The 24,291-nt window shown below is 41.2% G+C and overlaps 1 protein-coding gene across 1 annotated transcript; it reads left to right on the top strand.

Moving 5' to 3' along the window:
• Positions 1–1,953: 1,953 nt before the first annotated feature.
• LOC134227956 (serine/threonine-protein kinase ATR-like) lies at positions 1,954–24,063 on the top strand. The gene is made up of 8 exons (XM_062709672.1): positions 1,954–2,353; positions 2,481–4,521; positions 11,182–11,571; positions 11,636–11,728; positions 11,787–11,987; positions 12,115–14,442; positions 21,436–22,836; positions 22,963–24,063. Exons 1-8 carry the CDS (start codon positions 2,052–2,054, stop codon positions 23,980–23,982), a joined length of 7,776 nt encoding a protein of 2,591 aa, XP_062565656.1. The 5' UTR covers positions 1,954–2,051; the 3' UTR covers positions 23,983–24,063.
• Positions 24,064–24,291: the final 228 nt, after the last annotated feature.

Raw genomic sequence — 24,291 nt, 5'->3', positions numbered from 1 at the left:
AACATATCAGAGGTAAACAAAAATGAAAATGACAACTGTTGTCAAACTGACGTGGTTCGAATTGAGGGGCTTCTCAATGGTCGAGTGATTGTAATAATTGTAATCCGTCACTCCCCAGGGGTATATAGTGGTGCCCGGAAAAATGGCCACCCCTCCGTCTATGTATTCGTCAATGGTTAATATCGCTACCCATTAACATTAAGTTCTTCGAACAATACATATTTATGGTAAAACAATTATCTCAACCTTAATAAATGAAGTTTACGGTCTACGAACCATAATCAATATAGTACTGATACAATCTTTCCTCCAAAAATGTATGAAGAAAATCGTTTTCTCTTACGTTTAACATTCTTAACAACCCGTTGCCCATACAGTCCGGTCTACGAAACCCATAGTCACTATGGTCAAAACGTTATCAGACTACAGTACGGTTATGGTTAAGTACCATTATCATTATGGTTCAACCTGGAACGTATATCGTTCCAATAATGGTTCGTCTATTGTTTGGATTTATGCGGGATGTCAAATCAGAGACTAACCCGCAGGCAAGCTGGCGGCCATTACCGCTCGCGGAAAACTGGATAGAGAATCTTGACATGAGATGTTATATAACTATAACTATATAATAAACTTTGATGCCAAGCTACTCTATATCAAGTGATATAGCTCATAGTCTGGACGACACATTAGATCTTAAAATTCTTTAATTCAATCTTTTTACGATTCGACGTATGTAGAATTTTCTATTTTTGACATCTCACTGTTACATACTTCGCTTTACCATATGGGAACTAAGAGCGACCTATGTAACAAAAAAGCAAAACAAAACTGCAGTTGCGTGCCAGCGGAAAAAAATATTGAAAAAAGATTTAGTTTTTAAACAGTTTTAGAAAAAGTTTTGCCAACTTTCTGCAAAGGATTTCTCGAATCCTCATGATTGTTACATACGTCGTTATGAAAATTTGTGCTTGAATTGTATAGGGCACTGCACGGACTAGTTATTATTATAATCTATTTTAAATTGTAGCTGAAAGACCTTCCAGAAAAAAACTCAACCAATGAAGTAAATAAACATGGCCTCTTCGAAGCGAAATTAAACTGATCCGGAATAACAAACACATATTCGGCATAACAATAACACTTAAAATCCATTTAGAATTAAAAAATAAGACTTAACAACGTGTTTGTGACATTTGGGGTTTATGTTGAACCTTGATTGAAACATATAATATTGTACTTCCAGTTGAAAACCGAAGTGAGCTCTCGCGATAATCGAGTTTTCTCCCATTTCCTTTTGTCGCAACTACGTCGCGACTAGTGCGCATCATGGCGCACGGCGGTAGCATAGATGCGCACTAGTCGCGATGCAGTTGCGACATCAGGAAATAAGGAAAAAGTCAATCGTCGCGAGAGCTCACTTTGGTTTTCAACTGGAAGCACAATATAATGTCACTACATGTGATTGAATCCATTTAAGTGTTTTTAAAGTCTGTACTCATTATGAAGGAAATGTGAAATAAGTCATTATTAAATGACATCATGACAAAGAGTCACATCAAGAGATGGTGTAGGTTCATAATGACTTATAATTCGATGATGGAAAATAATTAATGTGCAACTGCTCAATAACTTGATCACGAACGGTGAATATATTTCATAAATCATTTTTGAAGTTGTGACAATATTGTATGCTGTTATTGATTATGCGGGTCTCCCTTTCGCTGCAAAGAAATTAGAAAACAACAAGGCCAGTAAACGTCAAATTTCATGAAGAACGAAAGAGAAAGAGATTTTTCCGTGCAGTGCCCTATTTTTTTTTTTAAATATTTTTTATCCGGGTTAACAACAACGTGTAGCATATCTAACAACCTTGTATAAAATAAATATGATATTTTTTTACTGTGCAATCGACACCGGCTTCTTTGTTTGTTTTGTTTTCTGTTGGCGCAAACTTGTGTTTTCAGTATTCATGTTCGATTATTATTTTTTTTGTAAAATAATATAAGAACTACTCAGTATTCGTACAAAATTGAAAACATTTAATTACTATGGATGACGAACCATCCATGGCGGCGTCGCCCAGCTGCAGTGCGCCGGAGCAGCAGGAGCGCGACAAGTCGAGTGCTGTGTGGGAAACACTGATAACGACTCTGATCGACAAGGTAAACAAACGTAGCTCATATTTGGAGAAGATTCTGGACATGATCCGCCGGGATCTAACCTACGATAATCCGGGATTGTTTCCATCTTCTCTCCTGAGTACACCCGACGAAAGGGATCCAGTGCAGGCGTGCAATTTTTGGTTGCTCAACCATTTGCTCCACATCGGTTCAATTGAGGAGTTCTGCAAGTATGTACATAATAATATTAGTTGTTTTTCAATTTAACAGTTATGCATATTATGTTTTGTACCTAGTCGAATTTTAAAAGTCAATATGAATTGTTCTTTAACTCAATTTTAATTTTTCTGATTTCAGCATAAAGAAAAGTGTCATCGAGCTTCAAAAAGCAATTCTTTCGGCAAGCTTCGTCAAGCAGTCGTGGTTCTTGTACGAAGCAGCTAATAAATATATGGACATACTAGAAGAACTGAACGCTTTCAATCCAGACAAAGAGCTGATACTCGAAAACTTCCAAATGCCTGAGCAAAACTTTGATAAGCTAAACTGCTCCTGCTCGTTTGCTCCAGTAGTAGTACAGAGCAAAGTATCGAAGGCAACCCTGACGGAAATTTGCATTCATGTTTTGAGCCAGGTGGTCAGTTTGGTAGACGATTTAACTAACCGGAGTCTTCGTGAACGTGCGGCTAACACCGTCACACGAAGCCTCATCGATGGATCACTGGATGAGAAAACACTATGTGTAATGTTCTTCGGCCAGTTTCTGAAACTATGCACTGTCTTCACATCGGATCTGGAACATCTAGTCTGGGAAGTGCTGTCAGTAGTGGAGATCTCTCTGGAGCGGTTCAACAGGTGGTTGAGCAGCGAAATAACTCGAGTCAAATCGTTGGAGCAATTCAAGACTGCTTTAGTGGATTTTTATGGCAAACTGAACGCATTGAGATTCGATCGTAATCCATCAATTTGGAGGCAAAAAATGTTCCAAAGTTCGATGAGGATACTTAAAAATTTGATGGGCATAAAGAAAGATGCTGAAGATCTCAAGCTTAAACTAATGGAGGAAATAATAAAATTTATGAAATCCGTCCAAACTAACTTTGGAAGTGATAAAGCCTACGATATTTACGACGATGTGATTGATTTGTCCTATCAGTATCCGGAAATACTGAGTGTTCTGGAAGTGCCTATCACCAATGAATTAATCGGTCTCAAAGAGTTGGGAGACAATTTGACATTGAAAGAGAGTCACTTTTGGAACAGAGCACTCGATACTGTAAATCAGGAAGAAGAACAAATGAAAATATTGCAGAAGATTTATCTTCGCCACAAAATTGTCCACTTGATGACTAGTGTCATGTACAATTACTCATGTTGGTTGCAGAAGGAATGCAATAGGACGCCGCTTCTTCTTGCGTTCGATTCCAAGTTACAATCCTTCCTGGAAGCGCTATTTCAAGATCTAGTAGACGTTAGTTTTACCACAGATATTGTTCTTGTTTTATTGGATGTATGCTTCGACGCGTCCTTGTTGAAAGACTTCGGAACTATGGATCTTGAAACTCAAAAACAGTGTTGCTCCTGGTTGTTAATCCCATTCTCCAGAGACACCGGTTCCACTAACCGCCTAAATATATCGGAAAATTTGAAGAAAAAGTTTTTCGATGCACTTCAGAATAACTGTGATGGTACCTTGATTAAAACAAAATCGCTCGATCTGCTATGCACGTTGCCTCTGACTAACATCGACAGTTGTGTAGCAGAAGATTTGAAAACCCACTTCTGGGACATAATCACAGGCATCACGAGTTCAAACGATGTTTCACAGAAACGTATGCTTCTCAATTTTTATGTCAGTATTCTACATTCCTTCAAGTTTCCTCCAACATGGCTCATCAATGAGATCCTACTGCCATCTCTTAACATACCGGAGCTGCAGTCCATCGCCATTCATAATTTGTTTGATCATTTTTGCATGAAATCTGGCGCCTTCTCAGTGTTCGAGGTCAGACGCGATTCATCAGTGCGGAGGAAACTTCGCTGTTTCCGATGTAAGCCCAGTAGCAATGCTCTGGATATAACGAGCACACAAACCAGTTCATCACAGAAGCAGGAGTTATTCGCCCAGAGTGACGGTATTCGACTCACCGTTAAACATTTGGATGAATATGCTGACTTTGAGATACCAGCCAATATACTGGAATCACTTTATCAATCCGAGGACAATGATACACGGTTGGAAATGGTCAAACTATTGCCCATTTTGCTGAAGCACAACGCCCACTTAGCGATCAACGAGCGGATTGTGCGAGCTTGGAGTAATCTAATTACGTGTAATTCCGGAGAAGTGTCAATCACATTTTGCAAAATATTTACTATTTTGATGGATTTCGTTGCGGTGAGTATGATTAGATTAAAATTTGCCTTGACAAATTCAAAATATTCATTACAAAATCATTATTGTAAAATATTCAGTTCAATCAAAGTTAATTGCCTATTAAATAGGAAATTTTCCGGGGATTAACAATGTTGTGAAAACTTATATGTGAATATGTACATTATGTGGAAGACATCAATTTGGAAAATGTATTGGAGGTAACCACTTTCCCTTCGATGGGACTCGAACCCATGACCCTACAGTACGCTAGACTGGTACTTTAACCAACTAAGCTACGAAGGACCTCCAGTACAATCGCTGATGAAGAATGTGTATAGCCGCCAGACATTCTAAATACTCACGCTCCTCTAATGTGAAAGTGTACTATACTGCCGTCATAAGCATATTTGTCCCATGTTTGCTGGGATTCCCTATATACATGAGACAATTATGCGTATAACGGCAGTATACACTTGTGGAAGTGTTATAGGGCACTGCACGGGCTGCTTTGTCTCTTTCCTGCTGCAAAGAAATTAGGAAACAACAAGGCCACTACTAAACGCAAGGGGCAACCAACTCTAAACTTTGCGAAAATATTACTCATTGTCCCGCAATAGTATTTTGTGATATTTCTAGTATTCATGATTTTCGTCAAACAACGAAACGGTTGCTAGTTCGGTTGTTATGGCGTTTGTCGGTTAGTTAATGAAATACAGTGCTCCCCCGTTTTGAAAACATCTGTTTTCTACCTCCTACTGATTCTAGAAAAAGTTTATACCGCCTTTTTATATTTCTAATGCTATAAAACTAAAACAGGAGCCCCAAAGATTGTTCTAAATGTATTGGTAATCCAAATAGTTCAGGGATTTTTTTTAGAAATTGAAAAGAGACTGAAATTATGTGTTGCATAAAACGGGGTGGACTGTATTTACTGTGTGGCGTCGTGTTTCATGCTTTCCCAATCAGGGCTCTTCGATCAATTTATCGTGGATACGACGTAGTTTTTTGCTAGTATTTGTTAGGATTGTACGACATTTCGCGGTAAAACATTCCGCGGTTAACCATTTCGCGGTGTACCAGCTCGCGGTCTGCCACTTCGCGTTCAGATCATATCGCGGTATAACATTTCGCGGTTTATATTATTTGGCGGTATACCATTCCGCGGTTAGTACTATTTCGCGGTCAATACCAATTCGCAGGTTTAATTTTACTAATGTTACAAGTAGCTCAATAATGTGTTCTTTAGCTTTGAAAAGCCTCTAAATTTACCTAATTTTAATGTAAAACGAATAATCATTGAGCTTACACCAGAAGTCTGGTGTAAGCTCAATGATTATTCGCTTTACAAACAAGTCTTGTTTAAATTTTAATCCCAACAAAAAAATATGTAGATGCAAAACATATCGGCAAATGCGACTATGTAAAGAAGGCGAAACAACACACTTTGCCTTATACCGGGCAAATGCAAACATTTGAAGAAAGCAAAACAACACACTTTGCCTTATACTGGACAAATGCAAATATTTAAAGAATACGAAACATCACAATTTGCCTTATACCGAACATAATGCGAAGATTTAAAGAAGGCGGTACATGATATTTCGCCTAATACCGGCTAACATTTAATGAAGATACATTTTGCCTTATGAATCATTTTTAGTCATTCCATCTTCTGAGTTCTACCAAAATAAATAGACAAACAGCGATGACAAAGTTCACACATCTAATCATCATATTGACAAGTATGTATGTTTTTTTTTGGAAATAGCTTAAAATAGTTCGTAAAAGAAAAAAGAAAAATGAAAGGGAAACGCTTTAAAGAAACGGTCATATAAAGAAGAGGAAATTAAGAGTTGGTAGAAAAAAATGGAGAACTCTTAAAAATAAAAAAAGGTAAAAAGATAAGCTAAGCTTGAATACCTCGAAACGAAGCACCGCGAAATTGTAAACCGCGAAATTTTATATACCGCGAAGGAGGCCGACGAAGGTCCTTCGTAGCTTAGTTGGTTAAAGTACCAGGCTAGCGTACCGTAGGGTCATGTGTTCGAGTCCCATCGAAGGGAAAGTGGTTACCTCCAAACAGGGTTGTAAATATTCGGCAGCACTGGATGAAGGTGATGTTTTTTTTATATCATTTTTTTTTTGTTTTCTTCCTGCTTTGAAATCAACCTCACATTCCCGGAGAGGCAGAAAAGTAAGCAACAGAACTCACATCACCCACTGCGCCGCGAAGATGAAATTTACTACAGCAAAATTGAAAAAATTCACCACGCGTTCAAATGGGCCACTCACAGTCATACGGTAAGGCGCGAACTGAGCAGCCTGTCAGAGCGACTTGTGAGTGGCTGAATGCGAAATTGAATGGTCGGTGTGGAAATGATTTTTCGGCTGCACCCAGTCGCACTCACCACGGCGGTGATGAAGGCGACCGCAGATTATACCGAGATCTATGTTTTTCACTGCATTGACTGTGAAATATGTCTACCCTGTGGTGCCAAAGTCTACCCAGACTAAGGCTCAAGCATTCGCGGGCACGTCGGGGGTGAAAGCTCCAACGGAGCAGACACAAAAACGGGGGAGACAGTCTCCAGGGGATGAGCTCCCTGGGGGCCGCTCCAGAACGCGGAGGGTTACTACCCCGAACAAGGGTATGCGGGCTGGGAAGCTGAACCCCGGTCAGGTACCTCCAAAACCGGGGGAGGAAGGACCTGGAATGGTCCGTCCACCCAGAAAAGACGGTGGTAAGACGGCGAATGAGGGTAGCAAGAAGACTAGGGGCGATGCCCTAGTCATCAAGACGGACGAGGCTAAGTACTCGGACGTCTTGAAGGCGACGAGGAGTGACGTCAAGCTCGGTGAACTCGGCGCCGACGTACGTCAAATAAGACGTACCCTGGTGGGCGAGATGATCCTCGAGCTGAAGCGGGGCGTCTCGGAAAAGGGCGCCGCCTACAAGAAGTTGGCGAAGGAAGTCTTAGGCGAGACGGTCAAGGGGAGGGCACTCACGACGGAAATGAATCTAAGGGTTAAAGACCTAGACGAAATCACCGAAGTCGAAGAGCTCGTCACGGCTCTGCGGCGACAGTGTGAAGTGGGGACGCCCACCGCAGCCGTTCGGCTACGGAAAGGTCCGGCAGGGACGCCGGTAGCATTGGTTCGGCTATCTGTAGCGGACGCCTCCAAGGTAGTCAAGTTAGGGAGCGTCAAGGCAAGGTCGGTGTGCCCTGTGGGCATATACGAGCAACTCGAAGTTTGCTTCAAATTCCTGGAACCGAGGCACGAGTAATGGGACTGCAAAGGCCCTGACAGAAGCAAGCTCTGCCGACGCTGCGGATTGGAGAGACATAAGGCACAATGCTGCACGATCCCTTCCAATTGTTTGATTTGTTCCAGCAAAGCCGCGAACAGCAAGCATCCCATGGGGGGTTCGAAGTGCCCGGCGTTAAAGCGTGCTGCAAAATCACAGTGCTGGTAACGCAGCTAAACATGAACCACTGTAATGCATCCCAGCAACTGCTGGGCCAGACAGTTGCTGAATGGGGGACGGATATAGCTATCATAGCGGATCCTTACCGGGTACCCGCCAGGAACGGTAACTGAGTCACCGATGGGTCTAAAATGGCGGCGATATGCACAACGGGGAAATACCCAGTCAAAGAGTTGGTGTCTTCGACACACGAGGGTTTCGTCATTGCCAAAGTCAACGGGGTCAAGTCAATCGGCTCTATGGCCGATCGAGAAGTTCAATCGTATGCTAGATTGTTTGACGGCTAACTGGGGCGTAGGCCGGTGGTGATAGCGGGGGACTTCAACGCTTGGGCCGTGGAATGGGGAAGCCGTTCCACGAATCAACGGGACAGATCCTGCTGGAATCACTGGTTATGTTGGATGTGGATTTGGCCAATGTCGGTACCAAAAGTATCTACAGCTGAAACGGGGTCGATTATCGACATGTTCTGGAGCCCTGGCCATACGAGTAGTTCGAACTGGAGGGTAGATGATGGCTACACTCACAGCGACCACCTGGCGGTTCGCTACAGTATCGACTATACGACCAGCATTCAGCGGACGGAAGAAGGGGCGAGGCCTAGCCCTCGTATGTGGAAGACATCATACTTCGACGACGAGGTGTTTAAGGAAGCGCTCTGAGCGGCGAGCAGCGGGTAACAGTAATCTCGCGTGCATGCGATGCCACTATGCCTAGGATAGTCCACCCTAGGAATGGGAGGGCACCGGCTTACTGGTGGACTCAAGCAATTGGGAACCAGAGCCGCGCCTGCGTACGGACACGAAGGCGGATGCAGTGAGCACGCACGGAAGAGGAGCGTATTGAACGACGGGTGGCGTTCGTGGCTGCTAGAGCCGCTCTGAAGACTGAGATTAGATCAAGCAAAAAAGCCTGCTTCGAGGGCCTGTGTCAAAGTGCCAACGCGAATCCATGGGGTGACGCCTATAGGGTCATAATGGCCAAGACACGTGGGGCGATGGCCCCTTCAGAGCGGTCTCCAGAGATGCTGGAGAGGATCATCGCGGGGCTCTTCCCACGTCACGACCCAAGTCCCTGGCCTCACTTTGTGGAGCTGCCAGGGGCCAGGGTGGCTGACGAGGGAAGAGCAACTGTGGCGGAACTTGCGAGGATTGCACAGTCCCTTAGTGTAGGTAAGGCGCCAGGACCAGATGGTATTCCGAACCTGGCCATCAAAGTGGACATTGCTGGGGCTCCCGAGATGTTCAGATCTGTCATGCAGAGATGCCTGGACGAGGGAATCTCCCTGAAGCATGGAAAAGGCAGAGCTTGGTCCTATTGCCAAAGGCGGGAAAACCACCGGGGGATCCGTCGGCATATAGACCAATATGCCTGCTTGATACGGCGGGGAAGGTGCTCGAGAAGATCATCCTCAACAGGCTGCGGATGGTCTATCGAGTAACCAGTTTGGCTTCCGAAAGGGTAAGTCGACCGTAGACGCTATCTTGTCGGTTACCAAATCCGCGGAGATAGCTATTCAGCGTAAGAGGAGGGGAGTTCGCTATTGTGCAGTAATGACTCTCTCGACGTGAGGAATACATTCAATAGTGCCAGTTGGGCAGCTATTGCAGATGCGCTCATGCGTCTTGGAATTCCTGAGTACCTATACAAGATTCTCGGAAGCTACTTCCAGAATCGAGTACTGGTATACGACACGGAGGCGGGGAGGAAGTGCGTTGACATAACCTCAGGGGTTCCGCAAAGGTTCCATACTGGGTCCGGTGTTTTGGAACGTCATGAACGGCGGTGTCTTGAGATTGAAGTTCCCGGTGGGCGTGGTGATCGTCGGCTTCGCTGACGATATTACGCTGGAGGTCTACGGCGAATCGATCGAAGAGATGGAGTTGACTGCAGCCCACTCGATCGCAATTGTGGAGGAGTGGATGAGTTCCAGGAAGTTGGAATTGGCTCACCACAAGACTGAGGTGGTTGTTGTTAACAACCGAAAGTCGGAGCAACAAGCGGTGATAAGGGCAGGCGGTCACCTCTGAACGCTCCATCAAACTCTTGAGGGTAATGATGGACGATGAGCCACCAAATACCAAATAGATATTTTATTATTTTCCCGACGACTAAAACACGCACTGCACTTGCCTGCTCGATGATTACTGCAAACTATTCTATTAGTAACACGCAATATCGATATTATCGATAAACAAGACCTTGGCACGCCACCAGACAAGACACCTGAGGAGGTTAACTCAGATAGTGTGGAGATGTGCTCACTCGACCCCCCGACCCGAAATTAAGCAATACATCTGGGGAGGACTGTTGAGAACGCTCACGCCTATGCTAACGCACTCAACGTTTTAACACAACCTATCGGACTGTATCATAAACTCGCGTAGGAGACGAGCACCCCGACAACAAACACTGCGCGGGAACCGCAATGAACTCTATATCTACATTCGGAGGTCACCGCAGCCCACCCGTGACCTTTTTGTTGTTGGGGTGAGCATGGTGTCCACTGCATCACAGAAGTCTCTACTGCAGCTACTGGTTTCGTTCAAGACGCCACCTGCGCTGTAGTTTCGACATAATCTCTCAAGCGATACAGGGAATATGCTATAGCTGTCCAGCTTCTTCTTCTTCTTCTTGGCATTACAAGCCGCCTCGTTGCTTAGTGTTCATTAAGCACTTCCACGGTTATTAACTGCGAGGTTTCTAAGCCAGGTTACCATTTTTGCATTCGTATATCATGAGGCTAGCATGATGATACTTTTATGCCCAAGTCGAGACAATTTCCAATCCGAAAATTGCGTGGACCGGCACCGGGAATCGAACCCAGCCACCCTCAGCATGGTCTTGCTTTGTAGCCGCGCGTCTTACCGCACGGCTAAGGAGGAGCTGCCCAGCTAGCGTTATTAAATGCATTCTTTTCATCTAGTGTAGTAGTCAATGCAATAAGCCACCCGCACACTCCGTATAGTCCGTAAATCTATTCAAGATCACCCTCTCTAACAACTTACCAGTTGTGTAAAGTAAGCAAATTTGTCTGTATGTTTTCCAAGATGGCCGATTTGTGGCTTTGTTGTATAACCACCTTAATACTAAGTTGTGAGATAAAATATAATTGAATAAACAAATAAATGAATATCATTTCGATTCCGTCAACAGCAACAGCATATTTGCAATTTTTGTTTTTTGGCTTTCAGGAGTGTCCATTAGAACCACAGGCAAAGGATAAAATCATCCAAACTGTTCTCGATAAACTATTGGAAGCGGTCAAACTATGTCTGAAACAGTCCGACTACAATTATCAATCGTCTGTGATGAGCATGGTTGTGAAATTTGCAACCTGTGTTGGTGTTAGCGAGGAGCGATTGATGCATCTGTTGCGAATGCTGTTCTTCTTCCTGATGCTTCCCAAATCGGAAGTTTCTCGTGAGGCCACCCTTGCCGCCAGTGAAATGTGTGCACATTATGGCTTTACACCACTGGACATGCTCAACTGGTATCGCCACGACATGATCAAGCTTATAATAACTATCAGTGCCACGAACTACTGCTGCTATGAAGTTTCTCTCCATAAGTCCTTGTATCATGTGAGAATAAAGTGCTTCATAAAATTTTACCTTGAATAATCAAATTATTTTACAAAATTTTTAGATTAGTCGAACATTCCAATTCAGCGGACCAGTGAATTTCGTTACAAAATATTACAAAATTATTTTGGCAATGTTACTGCCGTGGTGTGTTAAGGTACATGTAATTAATATAAATATCTCTATTTAACTCGAGTAATAATATTCTCTTTTAGCGTCCAAAATGTGAGGATTTGCTACAGGAACTGGCAAACATAATTCGGAGGGACACGACATTGCTGCTTTCCAATTCCTTTCTCACCGTCTATCCGTACTTGTTCATCAACGAGTCAGCTAGCATTACCAATCAGTGCATTGACTACATCATGAAAAACACTGGCAACACTTTGGTACATCTTTTACATTCTGATATAAAAGTGAGTATTGATCACATCACTCTTCACAACTGTTCAATTATGTCTTTTAGCTGGTTTCAATCGTAGCTAAAATTTCGAGATTTTGCAAAGATGTAATATACGCCCAAACATATTTATTTATTTCCAGAAAACGGTTGCCGAAATTTTAATATTCTATCACATCAACGCCGAGTGTGTGCTCCATGCGTTCCGGAGTCTGTTGGCCAAAGAAGACAATGCAGAGGAGATCACCACAGCTCAAATGGCAGAATACATTTTCAGTCGATTTTTAGGTGTGCTTGCGTTCTTTGAAGCTACGCTCATCAACCCGGAGACGGAAAAGGCTATGAAGCGGGAGACATTACGGAGTTTGGGTGAGATTATTCGTCTGCTGGGCGGTCCTCACGTAACACCGTTTCGGTTCAAAATCATCGCACTGCTAAAGACGGCCCTTTCATTCGAGAAAGCAAACTTCAGGAGTGATTGCATTAAAGTATGGCGAATTTTCATTTGTACTGTTGATGTCCAGCAGTTGGGACCACTCCTTAGCACCATATTCGTTTCCTTGGTGCAGTTCATCGATCAATTTCCGGAGGACATAAACTACATTTTCCATTATTTGGTTGTACAGAACAATAGTCTCTTGAGTCAGCATATACCGGATTTGTTCTTTTTGGACGAAACGGATGTAAACGAAGATATAAAAAGCATAGTGGCGAAGCACATCATGACGGACAAGGGTGTTGATCGGTTCTCGGTTAAGTTCAGAGAACTGACCAATCAAATTAATCACGAGAATCTGGCTGTACGAGTGTTCGGATTGAAATATCTCAAACGTCTGTTTGCCAGCAGTCGTAATCAGGTAAATGATGCGATTATCGGCAAACTCACCTTCAATCCGATGGTGGAAGGTTTATTGAACAACTTGATAAAGAGCTGTAGCGATATCGACAGTAACTACCGGTTAAGGGCTGCCGAGTGCATCGGAGAATTGGGTGCTGTGGCTCCCAGTTACCTTCCTCCAAACTACGCCCCACAAGACAGTTTCGCTCTCAGTATCCATTCTGACGCATTTGCCAGTATGGCTCTTGCTGAACTTTGTAGAGCTTATCAGTTTCAGAAAGATACCAAACTTGTGGATAGTTTTTCATTGGCAATTCAAGAAATTTTGGTTGAGCGAGGCGTTTCTCCAAACACAAACAAGAAACTTGAAGTGTGGTTTGCCATACCGGAGCGTCTCAGACCAATTATGGAGCCCCTGCTCACTTCCTGCTACACCGGTCTTGCTATGAGTACTGCCATTGAATGTCATCCGATCTTTGGAAGTTCGAAAGCTCAGTCCTGTCAAGAATGGGCCTATCTATGGGCTTGCCAGATGATCGAACATCTTGAGAAAGACAACACGCGAAACCTGTTAAAATCGTTCAAACCGAGCATTCGCTGCGACATGAGTACGATGACACTGTTTCTGCCATACATCCTTCTGCACGCCATTCAAGCTAGTCCTGAGGAATATCGGAAAAAGATGGTCGAAGAACTGCAGTTTTTGTTCAATGCAATCATGAACAACAATCCCGAAATTGACAGTCCAGAACAGCAAGATCATTATCTCCGAGGGTTGCGAACACTGCATTTTAAGGTGGACGAGCACTCGATGCCTTCAGCGGAATCCGAAACCAGTAACATGTCAAACGAGTGTGCAAAGTTTGCCTTCAGTTTGTTAGATTTTCTGGAAAAATGGAAGCGTCAATGGCGAAAGGTTTATTCACTGGATAACAGTAAGACCGATTATCACAACGTCGACGGATTTCTCGAAGAATTCAATCACAAAATGCTGGCTGACATTAATTATAAATGTAACGAGTTTGCACGCTCATTGATGTACCTCGAAGCGTACATTGAGAATGATCCGTCATTCCTTCAAGAAAACTTATGCTTCTTAGCCAAGTTATTTACCCACCTAAACGATCCCGACTCGGTGGAAGGAGTCATGTGTCTCAAAACTACCGAGCCAACCTTGGCAGAGCAAATTCTTCTTCACAATGCCACCGGTCGCCTCCACCAAACCGCAGCCTGTTACGAACGCATGCTCCAGGTTGGCGACATGAGTCCGCGAGATATTCACAACTTGGTGGAATGCTATCTCCGATTGGATCAACCGGAAACAGCTCTTCTGCTGTCGGAGAGCCTACTGAACAAATACTACGAAAGTAACGTTCACACACTGCTGCAGGAAATCAAAGCAGAACCATTGTACCGGCTCGGTCGTTTTGAAGAGTTGGATGAACTGCTGGAGACTCCAACTGTGCAGGGAAGTGATAGCTGGGGAGTGGTGTGTGGCTCGCTAATGATCAGTTATCGAAAGAACGAACATGAGCAATTCGTCCAGAAGCTGGAGCAAGCACGTTTGGCGGTGTTAAAAATTTTGCGGAACACCGATTTGAAAATTAGCGCCTACGAGAAAGGATACGAACAGGTAATAATATATTTTTTAAATCTAAGTTGTTTGTATTAGAACAAAATATTATTTTCATCTCCTATCTTCCCTTCCTCGATTTTTTGTTGTCAAGTTTTGTGGAAGAATGCAAAAAAAACTTTTCCAGATCGAAACAAAAATGATAAGTCTTGCGATTATCTAATTATTAATTTTTGTTTTTAATTTTTGGGGGTACGCCATTTGGCATAACAGTCGTTTGAAATCATAGCCGTTTGGCATAATGGTCGTTTGACGGGGGTCTACGAAAGGCAGAATACTCATAAGGCCAACAACACGAGTTGTTTAACAACCAAGTTGAGTGGTTCAATAGTAAATAATGAAGAATAACGGATAAAGAATAAAGAATAGATAAAGAATAAAAATAAGGAACCAAGAATAAAGAATGAAGTATGGAGAATGAAGAATGCAAATGAAGAGTAAAGTATAGTGAAATAGAGAATAAAGAATAAAGTATAGTGAACTGGAGAATCCTTCCGTAGCCTAGCGGTTCCAAAGGTTCTTGAGATGGTTCGAGACCCCTGCCCCTTTTGGAAAGGGGGTTCCCATACAAATGAAACACCAATTTCTCCATAACTCGAGAAATTGTATTCAAGTAAATGGAACCAAATCTGGCATGTGGATGATTTGGAAGGAAAAATATGTTTTGTGGTGGTTCGAAACCCCTCCCCTTCTGGGGGGCTCCCATACAAATGAAACAAATTTCTGAATAACTCGATATTTAATCAGAGATTAAATCAATTTTAAGCGAAACGAAGCTCGTCGTCGGGTCTGCTAGTAAAGAATAAAAAACAAAATGCACAGAGCAGAACAAAGAATAAAGGAGGAATAAGAGAAGGAAGAAATATGAAAAAATGAGAAAAAAGAAAACCCACATTAATCCTCTTAGCGGTGATGATGCCTTTCTTGGTCATTATAAAATGTATCGAGAAAAGTTCTTCAGAGAGGTCAAAACAGCGGAAATATAGAGTAGTTAATAGTTTTTGACTGTCATATAGAATTCCAAAACATTTGGTATAATTATTCTTCTTCTTTTTAGACTTCCAAATTCTTGAAACAATTCATTATAAGCAACAGGCGATGAAAATCATTAGTTGTTTTCAGTAATATTTTCTGAGTATAGAATTTATGGAAAATCCGTGACAGCCTAATATAACTGCTATAGACTACATGGCTTTGCCTCTATTTGATCATGATCATGAAAATGAGTTATTTTTAAATACCTTATATTCTAACGGGGCTACCCCAAATGGGATAATGCCATTTGGCATAAGTCCGTTTGGCATAATGCCATTTGGCATAAGTCCGTTTGGCATAATGCCATTTGGCATAACGAGTCAAATAGCCAGGGGTCATTTGGCATTACGACCGTTTGGCATAATAAAGAAAAATAGTCAATGATTTTAGGACCATTTGGCATAACGACAATTTGTCATAATGACCATTTGGCATAAAAATTAAAAGAATTGTAAAAACTCTAGGAAGAAGCTAAATTTACATCTATACTATTGCCTTATTCTGGGCATATGCGTGTTTTAAGAAGTGATTTACTTTTTCGCCTAATTCCGGGTAAATTTTAATTTAAATGGATTTAAATGAAAGAAATAATGTGCTAATTTGCCTTATTCCTGAAAAATCTTATCTTTTAAAGTTTTTTTTTCAAATGCGTGCTTCGAATGGAGAAATGATCTACTCATTAGAATTATTCCAACCATATGCATGCAAGCTTTCTCGTTATAAGGAGAAATCGAGATGGAATCATTCAGCTCATTTATCTTATTCCGATCGTATGCGTGGAAAAGACGTGGGCCCTCCTTAGCCGTGCGGTAAGACGCGCAGCTACAAAGCAAGACCATGCTGAGGGTGGCTGGGTTCGATTCCCGGTGCCGGTCTAGACAATTCTCGGATTGGAAATTGTCTCGACTTCCCTGGGCATAAAAGTATCATCGTGTTAGCCTCATGATATACGAATGCAAAATGGTAACTTGGCTTAGAAACCTCGCAGTTGATAACTGTGGAAGTGCTTAATGAACACTAAGCTGCGAGGCGGCTCTGTCCCAGTGTGGGGATGTAATGCCAATAAGAAGAAGAAGAAGAAGAAGCGTGGAAAAGAAATCATGTACGCTTTGATTTTCATGTTCTTTAGAAAAATGGGTCATTCTATTTGGAAAAGGCGTGCTTTTAAAGAAGGGGTAATTTACTCTGTTGCCTGTTTCCAGACAAATGCGTACTTTAAAAAAAGGGATCATCTACTTTTTTGCCTTATTCCAAGCAAATGCGTACTTTTAAAGGAGTCAACTACTCGTTTGCCTTATTCCGGGCAAATGCGTACTTTTAAAGAAGGAGTCATCTCCTTTTTTGCATTATCCAGGGCAAATGCGTACTTGTAAAGAAGGAGTCATTTACTCTTTTGCTTCATCCCGGGCAAATGCATACTTTTAAAGAAAGAGTCATTTACTCATTTGCCTTATTCCGGGCAAATGCGTGTTTTTAAAGAAGGAGTCATCGGAGTCATCTACTCTTTTGGGTTATTCCGGGCAAATGCTTTTAAATAAGAAATGATTTACTCTTTTGCCTTGTTCTAGGTAAATACGTACTACTAAAAACGGAAATCATATATTCCTATACGATAAACCTTTTTTGTGCCAAATGGTCGTTTTGCCAAACGGCCCATTGTATTTAATACATTTTTTCAAGGATTATGCCAAATGGTCATTATGTCGAATGGTCGTTATGCCAAATGACCTCGAGGTACCCAACAAATTATGCCAAATGGTCGTTATACCAAATGGCCTTTAGACATTTAAATCGTTATACCAAATGGCATTATGTCAAACGGCCTTATGCCAAACGGTATTATGCCATATGGGCTTCCCCCTATTCTAACTGTAACTTGTATGGTAATTTTCAATACAAAACAATGGGACAGCATCGTCTAATGCAAATTGTTGAAATAAATCGGTTAAGGATAAATGCCGGTAAAATGAGAGTTTTTGAAACTCATTTTGCTTGTATTTTGGCTATAACTTCTGAGCCCATGAACCTATATGGCCCAGGAATTAATAAAACAGGATTCTCCGTCTATACAATTTGTTGTGAGTAACTAAGTTAAGATTAAGAGTCTTAACAATTTTTGAAATGCATTTTACGAAAAAAAATGTCTCCAGGCCTCATATAAAAAGATTGTTTTTTGTAAAACATAGTATATTGGCCAAATATTCCGAGCCCAGAGTCCTATTAGCCCAATTTTTAATGGGAACAATGGGCCAGGATTCCCCGTCGAACGCAATTTGTAGTCTGCAAATCAATTAATGGAAACAGCTATAAAAGTTGGCGAGATTTTTACACCTTTTTTGCGTAAAAATGAATTTTGGCAATAGCGTCTGATCCCATCAGCCCAGTTTTCAGTAGATGACAATGGGAAAGAAATCTCCGCCGAATGCAACTTGTTGCGAGCGAATCGATTAAGAATAGGTTGCAAAAAAGGGAGCTCGACTTTTCCATTCTTTTTTTTTTCTAAAAAAAGGATTTTGGCCATAACTTCTTAGCCCATAGTTCAATCCGGTAATGAGCCAAACTTTTTGCGAACTTTTGCGCACATACACACTTAGACATCACCTCAATTCGTCGAGCTGAGTGAATCGGTATATAACACTATGCATCACCGAGCCACCTGTAAAAAGTTTGTTTTTGGAGCGAACATATAGCCTTTACGTATACTAGAAAGGCAAAATGAAGAAGAAAGAAGGAAAAAATAAGAAAGAAGACGGAAGAAGGAAGAAGAAAAAATAAGAGATTGAATAAATAACACAGAAAAATGAAAAAGTAGAAAGGTGAAACAATGAAAAAGGAAGAAAGAAGGAGGAACTAGAATCAAAGAAAAAAGAAATACGAGAAAGGCAAAAAGGGAGAAGGAAGTAGTAAGAAAGAAGGAAAAATAGAAAAGAATAGAGCATACAAAAAAAGTAATCTTAGCAAGAATTAAAAACCTCTGAAACCTCCGAATTTCTTGCGCTATACAGACAAAAAATGAAAATTCCACATAAAAATTGAAAGACAGCTAGGAGTCCCTATTAACGTAAAATGTGAATTGTTTCATTTAAATCGGTTTCTCACGATTTTTAGCTTTCCGAGTTTTAGCCTTTTGTTATTTCAGCCTTATGTAAGATTTTTATTTTCCTTCAGCTTGGTTTTGCTTGGTTTTGCGCATCTTACCGCACGGCTAAGGAAGGGCCTAATTAGATGACTACACGTCTCTAATTGATATTCTTATCAAAGACTCAGGTTCTATACAATTTCCCAGAAAACCATACCACTTGAATCTTTCCAGGATATCCTTATTTCCAGAAGACCAGAACGTACTATTCCCTAAGAATTCGTATATAGGCGAAAGTATTGTTGCCTTTTTTAATACACGTGTTTCCTTGGTGCAATGCGAAAGGGGAAATAAATGAGGGGTAATTTACTCTGTTGCCTGTTTCCAGACAAATGCGTACTTTAAAAAAAGGGATCATCTACTTTTTGCCTTATTCCAAGCAAATGCGTATTTTTAAAGGAGTCAACTACTTGTTTGCCTGATTCCGGGCAAATGCGTACTTTTAAAGAAGGAGTCATCTCCTTTTTTGCATCATCCAGGGCAAATGCGTACTTGTAAAGAAGGAGTCATTTACTCTTTTGCTTCATCCCGGGCAAATGCATAATTTTAAAGAAAGAGTCATTTACTCATTTGCCTTATTCCGGGCAAATGCGTGTTTTTTAAGAAGGAGTCATCGGAGTCATCTACTCTTTTGGGTTATTCCGGGCAAATGCTTTTAAATAAGAAATGATTTACTCTTTTGCCTTGTTCTAGGTAAATACGTACTACTAAAAACGGAAATCATATATTCCTATACGATAAACCTTTTTTGTGCCAAATGGTCGTTTTGCCAAACGGCCCATTGTATTTAATACATTTTTTCAAGGATTATGCCAAATGGTCATTATGTCGAATGGTCGTTATGCCAAATGACCTCGAGGTACCCAACAAATTATGCCAAATGGTCGTTATACCAAATGGCCTTTAGACATTTAAATCGTTATACCAAATGGCATTATGCCAAACGGCCTTATGCCAAACGGTATTATGCCATATGGGCTTCCCCCTATTCTAACTGTAACTTGTATGGTAATTTTCAATACAAAACAATGGGACAGCATCGTCTAATGCAAATTGTTGCAATAAATCGGTTAAGGATAAATGCCGGTAAAATGAGAGTTTTTGAAACTCATTTTGCTTGTATTTTGGCTATAACTTCTGAGCCCATGAACCTATATGGCCCAGGAATTAATAAAACAGGATTCTCCGTCTATACAATTTGTTGTGAGTAACTAAGTTAAGATTAAGAGTCTTAACAATTTTTGAAATGCATTTCACGAAAAAGAATGTCTCCAGGCCTCATATAAAAATATTGTTTTTTGTAAAACATAGTATATTGGCCAAACATTCCGAGCCCAGAGTCCTATTAGCCCAATTTTTTAAGGGAAACAATGGGCCAGGATTCCCCGTCGAACGCAATTTGTAGTCTGCAAATCAATTAATGGAAACAGCTATAAAAGTTGGCGAGATTTTTACACCTTTTTTTGCGTAAAAATGAATTTTGGCAATAGCGTCTGATCCCATCAGCCCAGTTTTCAGTAGATGACAATGGGACAGAAATCTCCGCCGAATGCAACTTGTTGCGAGCGAATCGATTAAGAATAACTTGCAAAAAAGGGAGCTAGACTTTTTCACTCGTTTTTTTTTTCTAAAAAAAGGATTTTGGCCATAACTTCTTAGCCCATAGTTCAATCCGGTAATGAGCCAAACTTTTTGCGAACTTTTGCGCACACACACACTTAGACATCACCTCAATTCGTCGAGCTGAATCGGTATATAACACTATGCATCACCGAGCCACCTGTAAAAAGTTTGATTTTGGAGCGAACATATAGCCTTTACGTATACTAGAAAGGCAAAATGAAGAAGAAAGAAGGAAAAAATAAGAAAGAAGACGGAAGAAGGAAGAAGAAAAAATAAGAGATAGAATAAATAACACAGAAAAATGAAAAAGTAGAAAGGTGAAACAATGAAAAAGGAAGAAAGAAGGAGGAACAAGAAACAAAGAAAAAAGAAAAACGAGAAAGGCAAAAAGGGAGAAGGAAGTAGGAAGAAAGAAGGAAAAATAGAAAAGAATAGGGCATACAAAAAAAGTAATCTTAGCAAGAATTAAAAACCTCTGAAACCTCCGAATTTCTTGCGCTGTACAGACAAAAAATGAAAATTCCACATAAAAATTGAAAGACAGCTAGGAGTCCCTATTAACGTAAAATGTGAATTGTTTCATTTAAATCGGTTTCTCACGATTTTTAGCTTTCCGAGTTTTAGCCTTTTGTTATTTCAGCCTTATGTAAGATTTTTATTTTCCTTCAGCTTGGTTTTGCGCATCTTACCGCACGGCTAAGGAAGGGCCTAATTAGATGACTATACTTCTCTAATTGATATTCTTATCACAGACTCTATACTACAATTTCCCAGAAAACCATACCACTTGAATCTTTCCAGGATATCCTAATTTCCAGAAGACCATTCCGCAGAACGTACTATTCCCTAAGAATTCGTATATAGGCGAAAGTATTGTTGCCTTTTTTAATACACGTGTTTCCTTGGTGCAATGCGAAAGGGGAAATAATTCCTTTTTTAGAATTACGCGATTGCTCGGGATAAGGCAAAAGAGTTGAAATCTATGTTGAAGTTTAATTTTAACTTCTTCGAAGATTATGATTATCGAAAATAAGATCATTTTCTTTGCTGTGGCTCATACGCTTTGGCATATACGACCATTATGCCAAACGGCTTTATGCGAAACGGGATAGCCCCAATTGTTTTCCCACTTCCTTTATCATCCAAAGAACATTAGGTCAAAAGTAGACATTAATATTTATTATGCATTCTAATAGGTTCTGAAACTTCACATGATAACCGAATTTGAAAAATGCGAACAAGTGCTGAACAATGTACGTTCGAACGGATTGACACAATGCCTTGCCGACATCGAAACTCTTATAGACAACTTTGAATCTCGCTTAGAGCTACTACAACCAGCCGCTAACACTGTAGAACCTATTATTAATCTCCGTCGTATTCTGTTGAACGAAACTAAAATAAAGATAAATGAGTTGCCCACTGATCCTCAAAACAGCAGCAAGCTGAAAGCGATTAACGAAACAATTGATAGTCACATTGGCGAATTATGGATGAAAAGTACTGGGCTTGCGTCCAGAGCAAAACTATTCGAGCAAGCGCATCTCTACATACTTCACGCCGAGAGTTACAAGCCCAAGGAACTGTTCATCAAAAAAGCAAAACTGTTGTGGGAAAAACGAGAAGTGGCAAATGTATTCAAAGTACTTGAACGTGGTCTAGCTGAAATCATGCTCACAGCCAAAGTGACTGATCCTAAGCAGTTACCGAAAGATGACCGAATGATTTACGCCAAAGGGAAACTGTTGATTGCCATATACAATGCCGACTCGTCAAATGTCTCAACAAGTGTCAATCAAAGGTGCTTCAAAGAAGCTGTGCTAGCGAATCCGGAATCGGAGACATGTATGGTGCATTTGGCTCAATATTTGGACAAATTGTACGCCAACTTTTCAACCGATGATCAAGATTCAACTAAAGGCTGGGAACTTCTGCAAGACGTTATGACCTACTATGGCAAATCCATGATGTACGGGTCAACCTACATTTACCAATCGATGCCGAAAGTACTTAGCATTTGGCTTGATTTCACATCCAGGGGTGTTCAGAATGAGTCATACAGGAAAATTTGCTCCAATATGAACAAGCTGGCACACCGATTCAGTGAGACCCTTTCGCCATACTTCTTCTTCACTGCATTCTCTCAGCTGATGAGCCGAGTGGCCCATCCCTCTGTTGAAGTATTTCAAGTCCTGAAGTCCATCATCGTCAAACTCATTCTCACCTACCCACAACAGTCCCTTTGGATGTTACTCAGTGTCTACAAATCATCCTACGCGAACCGAGTCAAACGATGCCACGAAATATTCCGTGACAAAAAACTAGCGAAAACGTCCATGCAGAAAATGATCACCGATTTCAATGCGCTGGCGGAGAAATTCATTGAATTAACCAACAAGGATCTAGGTCCAATGAGAGAAACCAAAGGACAAGTTTCGGACGTGGTTAAATCGCTCCCCATACTATTCGCCGATGGTTGTCTGACCGACATAATGATGCCCATCCAGAAGTGTATGCAGCTGGTGTTAGACCAAAACTCGCCCAGCTTTTCTTCGTACCCAATGAATTTGGTGTACATACGAGGTATACGAGAAGAGGTGAGTACATCGAGTCTAATTAAAAAAGAAGTCAATGCAAAATTGCAACATTCTTTTGAAGCTAAATATTGTATTCATCCTTGTTGTATTAAATCGTATCTGCAATTCTATTCTTTTTCCAAATAGTTCACAATTCTCCAATCGTTACAAAAACCTCGAAAAATAACACTCGTCGGAAGTGATGGCCGCGATTACACCATGATGATGAAACCAAAGGACGATCTGCGCAAGGACTTCCGGTTGATGGAGTTTAACGCGGTGGTGAAGCAGTACCTCTACAAAGATCCTGATGCCAAACATCGCCGCCTGAACATTCGAACTTATGCGGTTCTCCCTTTGAACGAAGAGTGTGGCATCATAGAGTGGGTGGACAACTTGAACACATTCCGCAGCATTTTGTGCACCTACTACAAGCAACGTGGACTTGGCATGCCGGCTAAAGAGCTAAGAAATTACAATTTCAAACGTCAGGAGTCGCTACAGAAGAAACGAGATGCATATCTTAATGTGCTGGTACCTCGGCATCCGTCTGTATTCGGAGAATGGTTCCGTGATCGGTTTTCCAATCCGCACAACTGGTTTCAAGCTCGGAGTTCTTACATTCGAACTACGGCTGTGATATCGATCGTTGGCTATATTCTTGGACTCGGAGATCGTCATGGCGAAAACATTCTGTTTGATGCTAAAACCGGCGATTCAGTTCACGTAGATTTCAACTGTCTGTTCAACAAAGGTGAAACCTTTGAAGTACCAGAATTGGTACCTTTTCGCCTTACACATAACATGGTCAAAGCAATGGGGCCACTGGGTGTTGAAGGTCTCTATCGGAAGTGCTGCGAGATAACCTTGAGGGTATTGCAGAATCAGACTCCAACGCTGATGTCCGTACTAAAACCATTCGTGTATGATCCACTGGTATCCTGGAGCAAGATAACCAAACACGATGGTACAACAGAGAGAACTGATCCTCATGCAATGAACAACGTCAAACACATTGAAGAACGACTGAAAGGATTCGTACGAATACATGGCAAAACATCTCAAATGCCACTTTCCGTCGAAGGACAGGTGAATCATTTGATTATTGAGGCTACCAATCAAGACAATCTCTGTCAAATGTACATCGGATGGGCGGGATACATGTAAGGTAAGCACATCCGATGATGTCAATCTTGTTAAGTATTCTATATTCATATAATAATTCTCTGTTTATTTTTTACAAAAAAAATGTTTACTCAATTGTCCGAACAGGCCTTTTAGTTTTAAAAACTAATTGTATTTTAAGAAGATTTTTTAAAATTTTAGCTTGATATTCCCGAGAAACAATAGCCTCGGGACGGTCATATTAATTAGGACTCGGAAATATTTCATTTGCTCGTATCGGATTCTATTCCGTTCACTTGACGTGACTACTAAATAGAACGGAATCTATGCAGTAGAAGCATAAGTAGTAGA

The sequence above is a fragment of the Armigeres subalbatus genome, chromosome 3 (genome assembly GCF_024139115.2).
Source record: "Armigeres subalbatus isolate Guangzhou_Male chromosome 3, GZ_Asu_2, whole genome shotgun sequence".
Taxonomy (NCBI): Eukaryota; Metazoa; Arthropoda; class Insecta; order Diptera; family Culicidae; genus Armigeres; species Armigeres subalbatus.
Note: the sequence above shows the minus strand (reverse complement) of the source record. Positions and strands in the feature narration are given on the sequence as shown.